Source organism: Amyelois transitella, chromosome 28 (assembly GCF_032362555.1).
Source record: "Amyelois transitella isolate CPQ chromosome 28, ilAmyTran1.1, whole genome shotgun sequence".
In the NCBI taxonomy this organism is placed as follows: domain Eukaryota; kingdom Metazoa; phylum Arthropoda; class Insecta; order Lepidoptera; family Pyralidae; genus Amyelois; species Amyelois transitella.
The window spans coordinates 1,356,862-1,368,977 of NC_083531.1; the positions used below are offsets into that span (position 1 = coordinate 1,356,862).

Consider the following 12,116-nt stretch of genomic DNA (forward strand, 5'->3'; position numbering starts at 1 on the left):
GAAATAATTAAATTCGTCTGATTGCATATTCTCAATACACGTCTTTATCGCTTACGGAGTAGGCATGACTGACAGCCACAAGATAAGAACTCTTCACTTCAGCTGAACGAATCGGTGGCTATTCACAATATCGCTTTAATCTTTAATTTTGGACCTCATATTGATTAAAATATTTCAGAGGCAGTAAATTCTTAAGTTTTATTGGTGTTAAACTCAAAGGGACACCTGTTTTTATGCGTTGTTTAAATGCGTTAGAGGGCATAGATGCTTGTGTTAACAAACTCTTGGTCAAAAAGTAATAGGAATAGATAACAATTATTAAGAAACTGTTAAGAAAACAATTACGTAACATACATACATACATATGTATGTTACGTAATTGTTTTCTTAACATACATATGTATAATCATATTTATATCCCTTGCGGGATAATGCTGCAGGGCAGTTTGTTACCGCTTCTTCTGCACTGACGCCTTGGAAGCGGCAGTAAACTTAGTTTTAAGTAATTTATTTGATGTCAACCAATGTTGTGAAACCAAAAGATTTGACAATTATTAAGCGATATGATAGTATCGTATAATAAGTAATAAAATTTTTGAATAATTTTTATTCATTATTATATTTTTGGATAAATAAGTGAAAACAGTCTCTGTCTACATTTCCGGTAAGAAGTATTATACATAATATGTGCATGTAAAAAAAATATCTCACAGAAAATCCTTTTTTTAAATCGTTAGAAAATCAAGGAATCTTACAATTACCACTTTACCATTGAGAAAAAGCAGGCATTTAACCCTTAAACTCAAAGACAAGAATGAAAAAAGTTCCAGGAATTGTCTCTGGCGCGACACAAAAATCGTGAGCGAAAAAGAAAAAAAAAGAGGCACAGAATAACAGTTACGATTCTTTTACGTTGCTCAGAGTAGGGCTGCCGACTCAATCATAACAAGACGTTGATTTTTTTTTTCTTGAAAAAAAATATTCGTGTAATTTTTATTCTTCTTAAAAATATAATATTTCTAGCGTTTGCTCATACATTTGCGTGCATAAAACGAAACCTTTCGTTTATTACCCGTTCTGTGTGGTTCCCGATATTCTAGTAAAATGTGACCTCCTTAAGCGCACATTCGTCTAGTGAAAATTCCATGTTGATCTCTTAGCGAATAAAAACATATATAAATATGGTCACGTCTATATCCCTTGCGGGCTAGACATAGCCAACGGTCTTGGAAAGACTAATAGGCCACGTTCAGCTATTTGGCTCAATAATAGAATTGAAATTCAAATAGTGACAGGTTGATAACCCATCGCCTAAAAAAAGAATCCCAAATTTGTAAGCCTATTTCTTAGTCGGCTTTTACGACATCCTTGGTAAAGAGATGGAGTGGTCCAATTCTTTTTTTATTTGTGCCGGGAACCGCACATAATCTCGTAAATTAGGCATTAGGGCAATAAGGAAAAAGTATTATTAATTCAACTGGTTTTTTTTTTCAATTTCGCATCGCAATCCTACGCCATACATTAAAGGTTTTACGGCCTACTTTTTTTTATCTATGACACGCTGATCACAGATAACAAAAAAAAAAAAACTCCTATGTGAAAATCTCATGTCAAAAGTCGGGTAATTTTGTAAATCGAATCCCATTTTTGAAAATCCTCGAGCGTTAATTCGAATATAGAACGGCAGGGTTGTCGATCAAATGATACGACATAAAATTGGGTTTTGGCTGTATCCTGAATACGTTAGGGGAAATTGTGGGAATAGATCACTTATGTCTTGTTACGATATAAATTTGTTTTTAGGTTATATTTTCTTGTTTGTGAATAAACTTTTATTGACATAAATACATACGGTCTCGTCTGTAACCCTAGCGGGGTAGACAAAGCCAACAGTCTTGAAGAGACTGATAGGCCGCGGTCAGCTGCTGGGCTTTATGATAGAATTGAGATTCAAATAGTGACAGGTTGCTAGCCAATCGCCTAAAATAATCCCAACTATCATTGACATAACTCGATAATATTAGTTATTACATAACTTGCATTTTAAACGACACTTCGTCGTCTTTATGTCTTACAGTGATGACAGAGTCAATAGTAACTTACAAGTCTCCATTTTAAAATAGAATAAGAATGTATCTACAAATAACAATTATGATTCCTTATAATAAAAATGAATTAAATAAAATTAAATATTGTTGCCATGTTATTTATTAATTACCCTTACTAACTTATAACTCGTACGATCAGAAGGCGTTTCCAAACGTCTAAACACTAAGAAGGATTTTCCGGAATTCCCACAGGATTTAATTTTACCCGGGCGGAGCGGCGGGGCATAATCTAGCAAGATATGTCTATCAACGATTTTACGAAGAGTAGGTACTTCAATATAGGCTTATACCAATCTTATTCCAAACATAAAACTTCCCTCCAACAAATAAAATTTTACGAGCGTTGCTTGTGACTCTTTTTAAATTTGGAAAATGGCGGATTCGGAAAACAATCAGCTGATTGGTCGTTTAAAAGATTTGAAAGTGGAATTTTATTGTAGAATTTTCTGGATGCTCACGATGTCAAATGAGGGTGTTTAATGGTTTTCCTTATAGTTGACATTGTATGTATAGGCTATTGTCTAAACAACATATATACATACATACATAAAATCACGCCTCTAACCCGGAGGGGTCGGCAGGGACTACATTTTTCCACTTGCCACGATTTCTGCATACTTCCTTCGCTTCATCAACATTAGCATTATTTCATTTTCATTTCTTCATTAACATTTAGACAACCATAATCCAATCTGTTTTTTTTCTTTTTTTTTCTTTATTACTTTTTTTTTCTTTTTTTCTTTCATGTCTACTCATACCATTTCCTTCCACACTTCTACATCTTTTGCTCTTTTTACGGGTGGGACGCCCGTCTATCGTTTTAGCTACTTGCTACATTTTATTTTATTTTTATTTGCTTTCCTTGGGTAATAAATGTACATCACACACACACACACACACACACACCCACATGGTCACGTCATTGAAAAGACCGAATGGCCACGTTCAGCTGTTTGGCTTAACGATAGAATTGAGATTCAACTAGTGACAGGTTGCTAACCCATCGCCCAAAAAAGAATCCCAAGTTTGTAAGCCTATCCCTTTGTCGCCTTTTACGATATCCATGGGAAAGAGATGGAGTGGTCCTATTCTTTTTTGTATCGGTGCCGGGAACCACACGGCAAAAATGTACACCTTCTTTGTTTTTTTATTTTAATATAGCTCATTTTTACATTTTGCTTAATTCTACTGATCCAATCTGTTAGGTCATGTTACTAACAATTGACAAAACACTTTCACGGTTAAAAAACAAAACAAAAACACAACTAACTTTAAATGAACACGGGTAAAGGGGTCATTCACCTCATAACACATTTACGCCAAGATTCACAATGTTTCCCGAAAAAGGGAAAGCGCAATGTGAATTGTACCTTATATACTTGTAATAGTATCCAAGTTTCTTTACTAGTTCTAATTTGAAAATATTGCCGCGCGAATTTCGCTTCTATAGAGACGAAATAGGATCTCGGACATTTGACATGAATTTGTGTTGTTTGCGCCAAACGAATATCGACTTTCAGTTAATGAATCTTAAAGTCTATATTTGCTTGGTCAAGTTAGAGTACCGCTCCCCGCCAATTTCAGTACACACAGGATGTTTTGAATTTTTCATCGCGCATCTACTTGTTTTAAGGGAAATATCGAATGTATGTATATTTTAAGGGCACATACACATATGTCACGTCTTTAAATCAAATTCAGGAATTGTATGTCATGTAAATATTCAGTAATTTTTTAGTTTTGTTTATTTTTGATTTATAGACACTTAATGGCCTGCTTTACTTTAAGTCATAATTTCATTCATTCATATAAGCACGTCTATAGCCCTTGCGGGGTAGATTGAGCCAGCAGCCTTGACTGATAGGCCACGTTCACCTGTTGGGCTTAATGATAGAATTGAGATTCAAATAGTGACAGGTTGCTAGCCCATCGCCTTAAAGAAGAAACCCAAGTTTATAAGCCTATCCCTTACTCGCCTTTTACGACATCCATGTGACAGAGATGGAGTGGTCCTAGTCTATACTAATATAACAAAGCTGAAGAGTTTGTTCAAAATTTCTTTTTGTGTTGAGTGGACCATTTATCGAGAAAGGCTTTAGGCTATATAACATCACGCTGCAACTATAAGTAGCGAAGAAATAATGGAAAATGTGGAAAAAAAACGGGGAAAATTATTCATCCTTGAGGGCTTCAATGATGCCCAAAATAACTATTCCACGCGGACGAAGTCGCGGGCGCAGCTAGTTATGTTACATACCCTTTAAATCCCAGACTAAGGCCCTGTTCAAAGAAACACTATCTCCACCGTGCTTGTTAACTTTCACAAAACCAAGTCTTCAACTTCGCAACCACCCTGTATACAAAATTAATTTGCCAACAAAATATGGAGCCGCCTGTATATATATATATGTAAATTATAGCATCACCGGCTCCCGGTTCGTTAGGCGATCCTTTTACGCTGTTTGTGGTGGAAAGCATAAGAGGTAGCGGGTAGCGATTTTAAAAAGTTACAGAGATACGTCATTAATTATTCATCATGTATTAAATATATATATAGTTGTAACCTACCTGTTGTAAATACATGAACTTTAGTTTAAGGGTTATGCCGTGTGCTTCCAAGCACGAAAAAAAAGAATAGGACCATCTCTTGCGCATGAATTTCGTAAAAGACGACTAAACTTGGGATTCTTCTAATAGGCGATGGGCCAGCAACCTGTCACTATTTGAATCTCAATTCTATCATTAGGCTAAACAGCTGGACGTGAACGTATCAGTCTTTTTAAGACTGTTGGCTCTGTCTACCCCGCCAGGGAAATAGACGTGATTATATGAATGTATGTATATATGTATGTTTGCATGCATGCATGTATGTATGTATGCATGCATGCATGTCTGTATGTATGTATGTATATATGTATGTATGTATAAATATATCCCGCTTATTTTTCTTCACTTGGACCACAAATGAACTTTGTAAGGTCACTCTGACACCACTGCCTCTAACCGCTGCTATTGATACGATATTTTTCATGACACGGATCACGTCTGTTTCCCCGACGGCTTAGACAGAGTCTCTAACAAGACCCACATTATTGTTTGAAGTCTCAAAATGATAAAATATTTCGTGCAAATACTTTTTAATTCTAACTAATTTTTTTTTTTACTTTTTGGACCCTGAATATAATTACTAATAAAAGAATCTCCAAAAGAAACCTTTTAAAATTAATTCCGTATTTTTTAACGATAGAATTTTTGTTTGTTTTTTTTTGTAATAACTTTATTGTACATATGTAAGAACACAAAAATACAGTAAGTTTTTTAAGATAAAATATACAAAGGCGGACTTATCCCATTCGGGGATCTCTTCCCGTTAACCATTGAATAATTAAGAGGAGAGTAACTTGAATAGGACAGAAGTACGTATAAATCCTTATTCTATATAATCCTACACACATATAAACACAAACATAATATCCCTTGTCTATATCCCTTGCTGGGTAGACAGAGCCAACAGTCTTAAAAAGATTCATAGGCCACGTTCAGCTGTTTGACTTAATGATAGAAATGAGACTCAAATAGTGACAGGTTGCTAGCTTGTCGCCTAAAAGAAGAATCCCAAGTTTATGAGCCTATCCCTTATTCGCCTTTAACGACATCCATGGAAAAGAGATGGAGTGGTCCTATTCTTTTTGCGAATGGTGCTGGGAACCACACGGCACGGAATAATAACATACTTATATAAATATATAAATAACTACAGACTCACACAGGAATCTTTAGTCATACTACGCCGTAGACTTGCTACGTCGTAGACGCTGCTACGGCGTAGACCGGCTACGGCGTAGACCTGCTACGGCGTAGACCTACTACAATGTTGAAATGTTACACCGTAGCACGACTCATCTTGACCACTTTTGAATATTACTTAGACTTGACCTTAAAATATTAAATTATACTTTACCTTAAGTCCGTGTGGTTTTCGGCAAAAATAGAAAAGAGAATAGGACCACTCCATCTTTTTCCCATGGATGTCGTAAAAGGCGACTATGGGATAGGCTTATAACTTGGGACCTATCACTATATGAATCTCAATTCTATCATTGACCCGGGCAGCTGGGCGCGGATTTTCAGTCTTTTGCTGGCTGTTGGCTCTGTCTACCCCGCAGGGGATACAGACGTGATTGTATGTTATGTTATATTATAAATATAGTCCCGTAACGTAATTCTGTTAACTGAATATATAAAATTATACATTACACAATAATTATTTGAGCACTCCACAGAACTAATAATAATGAAACAATTTAAAATCATATTGTAACGTCTATATCCCTTGCGGTATAGACAGAGCCAACAGTCATCAAAACACTGATAGGCCACGTTCAGCTGTTTGGCATAATGATAGAAATGAGATTCAAATAGTGATAGGTTGCTAGCCCATCGCCTAAAAGAAGAATCCCTATTATATAAGCCAATCCCTCAGTCACCTTTTACGACTTCCATGAGCAAGATATGGGGTGGTCCTATTCTTTTGTCTATTGGTGCCGGGAACCACTCGGCACTTAAATTAATAATGAAACTGTCATATTGTATGTGTGAATATAAATAAATTATGCGAGGCATTAATACCAATTAATGGGAACACCGCTGGCGGCCATTGTTATAATTAGTAGAATTAATGGCGCGCCCAGTAATGCCGTATAGTTTTTATCACACTACATACATACATATGGTCACGTCTATATCCCATACAGCTGAACGTGGCCTTTCGGTCTTTTCAAAACCGGCTCTGTCTACTCCGCAAGCGGTTGTAGTTATAATTAGATTTAAGTGATGTGACGTCGATAAGTGATACATACATACATACATACATATAATCACGTCTATATTCCTTGCGGGCATGACAGAGCCAACAGTCTTGTAAAGACTGATAGGCCACGTTCAGCTATTTGGCTTTAAGATAGAATTGAGATTCAAATAGTGACAGGTTGCTAGTCCATCGCCTAAAAGAAGAATCCCAAGTTTATAAGCCTACCCCTTAGTCGCCTTTTACGACATCCAAAGGGGAGAGAGATGGAGTGGTCCTATTCTTTTTTCTATTTGTGCCGGGAACCATACGGCACAAGTGATAGCTTGTATCCAATTTTGAAAATTTCAAAGAGTCTTTTCAAAACCGTCGGCTCTGTCTACCCCGCAAGCAATACAGACGTCATATTAAAAAGGATTATTGAATCTGTTGTAGTTATAATTAGATTTAAATGATGTGACGTCGATAAGTGATACCTTGTATCCAATTTTGAAAATTTCAAAGAGTCTTTTCAAAACCGTCGGCTCTGTCTACCCCGCACGCGATATAGACGTAATAATATAAAAAAAGATTATTGAATCATCCGGTTATCATGGTGAATTGACTAACGCTGTGTAAAATGACATGCGATCATTTGGATCGTAACATGAATGTCACGCAATCGTTATGAAGACACTAAGTTAGCTACAAGTTTGAGAGCTATTGTATTTGTTTGGTTTTTTTTTCGTTTTTTTTTATTTATTTTATTTGTTGTTGAAGACACTAAGTTAGCTACAAGTTTGAGAGCCATTGTATTTGTTTGTTTTTGTTTTTCCTTTTTTTTATTTATTTTATCGGTTGTTGAAGACACTAAGTTAACTACAAGTTTGAGAGCCATTGTATTTGTTTGGTTTTTTTTTCGTTTTTTTTTAATTTATTTTATTTGTTGTTGAAGACACTTAGTTAGCTACAAGTTTGAGAGCCATTGTATTTGTTTGGGTTTTTTTTTAGTTTTTTTTTTTATTTATTTTATTTGTTGTTGAAGACACTAAGTTAGCTACAAGTTTGGGAGCCATTGTATTTGTTTGGGTTTTTTTTTCGTTTTTTTTTATTTATTTTATTTGTTGTTGAAGACACTAAGTTAGCTACAAGTTTGAGAGCCATTGTATTTGTTTTTCCTTTTTTTATTTATTTTATTTGTTGTTGAAGACACTAAGTTAGCTACAAGTTTGAGAGCCATTGTATTTGTTTGGTGTTTTTTTTTTCGTTTTTTTTAATTTATTTTATTTGTTGTTGAAGACACTAAGTTAGCTACAAGTTTGAGAGCCATTGTATTTGTTTAGTTTTTTTCCTTTTTTTTATTTATTTTCTTTGTTGTTGAAGACACTAAGTTAGCTACAACAGCTAATCCAAAAGACTGATTGGCCACGTACGGCTATTTACAGACAATAATTTTAGTATTTTGTCCCCGAATCATATACAATACATATTTAATTTTTACAATAAAAATAAAATTAGGTATATTATGTTACTTTATATCCGTCCTTTTTACTCTCTCGGAAATCGCACGGCTCGTAATTAGTATATTTTGAAATAATTAATGGAATCATAATTAATTTCCAACGGTATCTTTGATCGTCGGGATTATGTTCTAATTATGGACACAAAATAATTAATCTGTAATAATAAAGCGATATCTAAATTGGCTATAATTATAAAGCATCGGATGTTATACTGAATTTTGACCTTTATAGAAATAAATCCGGTCACTTGGTCACCATCCCACTGACACCCATGACTTTACTGACCTTTTGGTTATAGTCGCTGCTCTCGCGCAGCTTTATTTTTAAATTTAGAATAGAATAAATTTATTTTCAAAATTGGATACAAGGTATCACACACTTATTGACGTCACATCACTGAAATCTAATTATAACTACTACCGCTCCCAAAGCGCATGTGTAGAAGGAGCGGCGGAACAAACTACACTGCAGCATTTTCACCGGACGTCAATTTACAAATACAGATCTCTTAAATCTAGCTGACTTGAAAGCGAAAGCAAAAAATACGGTACTAAAATACCGTTCTTTTTTTGCTTTCGCTTTCAAGCCGATGAAAATGCTGCAGTGTAGTTTGTTCCGCCGCTCCCTCTGCTTTGAAAAAAACGGTATTTTAGTTTTTTTTTGATTTCGCTTTCAATTATCTTAACCGTTCGAGACACTAACGCATCTTGTAACATATAGAACCCCTGAATTGGCAGACTATAACTATTGATACCAGACGCAAGCAATTTTGTTGTCAGCGAGTGACACTTGTCCCTTAGAAGTGTTATTGATACGATACAGATTATATATAGATGTTATAATACGTACATACATACATATGGTCACGTCTATATCCCTTGCGGCGTAGACATCCTGGCAAAGGATCAGGTCAAGAGTATCCGAAACCGCCGAGCTTGCTTGAAGACAGTTATGAATGTGGATAAAACAACAAAAGTATGCAGAGATCGTGGCAAGTGGAAAGATATAGTCCCTGCCTACCCCTTCGGGAAAAAGGCGTAATTTTATGTATGTATGCACGTAACTCGGAAGTAAAAGCTGGTACAGTAAATAGCATTAAAACTTCGCCTCTATTACAACGTCATAGAGTTCCATTTAGGGCGACTTGATATGCAGTTGACTGTACACACCCGTCCGTGGTCATAAAAATGTTACAGCTATTTATATGCGTGTCATATGATACCAGGTAAATAATATTATGATTGTTTTATGACCATTTAGACTTGGGTACGAGGTTTCCATTAAATTATAATAGATGGCGCTACCTGAGAATAAGAACAAAATTTTATGTGTGTGTGTGTGAATCTCAATTATATCATTAAGCCAAGCTGAACGTGGCCTGTCAGTCTTTTCAAGGCTGTTGGTTCTATCTACCCCGCAAGGGATATGGACGTGACTATATGTATATGTATATGGTTCTCTATCTATTAGCATAAAATTTTGAGTCATAATTTTATTTGGCATACCTTTGTTTAACCTAATAATTGTTACGCATAATATAATTTGGCATAACTTTTTAGACATATTTCATTAAGCATACCTACTATAAGCATAACCTAACCTAACCTAAGAAGTACTCGTCTTATAGCGCAATACACAACATCTGCTCCGCGCAAAAAATAAATTAGTCCAAACTATATTTATGCCTATTGAAATAGTATGCCAAAACCAAATATGCCAAAAAAAAATTAGGACAAAAATTAGTATGCGTAACTCGTTATGCCAAAATAAAATAGGCCAAAAAAAATTTGTCGAATGAAAGGGATCCCTATCCTACTACTATTATAAAGGCGAAAGTTTGTATGGATGTATGGATGTTTGTTACTCTTTCACGCAAAAACTACTGAACCGATTACCATGAAATTTGGTATGTAGGTAGCTGAAGACCCAGAATAACACATAGGCTACTTTTTATCCCAGAGTTCCCGCGGGATTGATAGGGTTTCCATGCGGACGAAGTCGCGGGCGGCCTCTAGTGTATGTATATATGTCTATTCTAATAGTTGCATTCTAGATTCAGTTAAGCTTGCCATAGTGCCCCATTAGTCACATCTGCCGGGTAGTTCTGATCGATATTAACGATTATCACGGTCTCTTTATCTGACCTGGCGAGTGCCCGTGTTGTATAAGTCGGTTAAAGGAATCTTTAGTTTAATATATGTAGATAGATAGATAAAACTGTTTCTGTTGTTTTTTTTTTACAAGACTGTTGGCTCTGTCTACCCCGCAAGGGATATACATACATACATACATAAAATCACGCCTCTTTCCCGGAGGGGTAGGCAGAGACTACCTCTTTCCACTTGCCACGATCTCTGCATACTTCCTTCGCTTCATTCACATTCATAACTCTCTTCATGCAAGCTCGGCGGTTTCGGGTACTTTTGTTAAAGGAATCTTTAGTTTAATATATGTAGATAGATAGATAAAACTGTTTCTGTTGTTTTTTTACAGGACTGTTGGCTCTATCTACCCCGCAAGGGATATAGACGTGATTATATGTATGTATGTATGTAATAGATAATAAAAACAAAAGAAAAACAAATGTTAATTTTTATTTTTTTTATTTTAATAGTACAACATACAAAACAGACAGAGTCAAGAGGATTCCCAAGTTTACAAGCCTATCCCTTAGTCGAATTTACGACATCCATGGGAAAGATATAAAAGTGGTCCTAATGTATTTTCTATTAGTGCCGGGAACCACACGGCACTTATTCTGTTATAATATAGTTATATTGTTGGACGATATAAATAAATGAAATAACAGAGAAGATGCTTTTTATTACCACGAATAATATTTAGGTGACTTTTAAAAAAAAAAAAAACTAAACTCACCAAGTTTATTATTATTGTGCTGATGCTGATGATGGTGCGGCTGCGGCTGCTGAGGCATCTGCTGCATCAGAGCTGGATGCGGTAGCTGGAGCAGCTTCGGCTCCAGCTTGGTAGCGGCTGCCACTGGTATCGGGCCAGCGTTAGTCATCGTGGTCATCGTAGCGGCGGGCATCATCAACGTAGACATAGTCAGCATTTTACGGTAACCCACCACCCCGGTATACTTAAATACAATTCTATTCTACTAACACATTATAGGTATAAAAATCCCAGAAAATTAACACATCAAAAGTCGGTAGGTAACGCAAAAAAATAATTCGAAGAGTTTGTATAATTAGACTTTATTTGGTGTATATTTTGTTTTTTTTTTTTTTTTAATATATTTGTTTTTTTTGTTTTTGGTGTTCTCACATTGCTCAATCACTTTTCCGTTTCGCGAATACACGTACTGGCATATTTTTTTTTTGGTAAGTTTTTTTTTTTAGTATATGTTATCTAAACCTATGACGCGTCTGGAAGGAGAAAATTTGTTATGAAAGATGTTGATCATAATGGCGGCATCTTTAATAGTTAATAATAATAAATAAATATATACGGGACAAATTACACAGATTGAGTTAGCATCGAAGTACGTTCGAGACTACCAACTCAACGATACTATATTTTACAATAAATAGTTAAATAGATAAACATTAAAGACCCAAGAAGAAAGTTCGTTTCTCATGCCCTGGTCGGGATAGTACGAGTAATTAATAAGTAAAAGTTAAACTAAGATCATTTTATTAAAACTAGGTTTTTCAAGTCTTTGAACCCGTTCTTAGG

The 12,116-nt window shown here is 35.4% G+C and overlaps 1 protein-coding gene across 1 annotated transcript in view; it reads right to left on the reverse strand.

Annotated features, from left to right (window-relative positions):
* LOC106133702 (cytotoxic granule associated RNA binding protein TIA1) overlaps nucleotides 1-11,611 on the reverse strand; it is a 50,902-nt gene extending 39,291 nt beyond the window's left edge. Inside the window, exon 1 of the mRNA XM_060952323.1 lies at nucleotides 11,295-11,611. Coding sequence (XP_060808306.1) covers nucleotides 11,295-11,490 — 196 coding nt within the window. The 5' untranslated portion in view covers nucleotides 11,491-11,611. The remainder of the gene's footprint in view (nucleotides 1-11,294) is intronic.
* Between the last annotated feature and the right edge of the window lie 505 nt (nucleotides 11,612-12,116).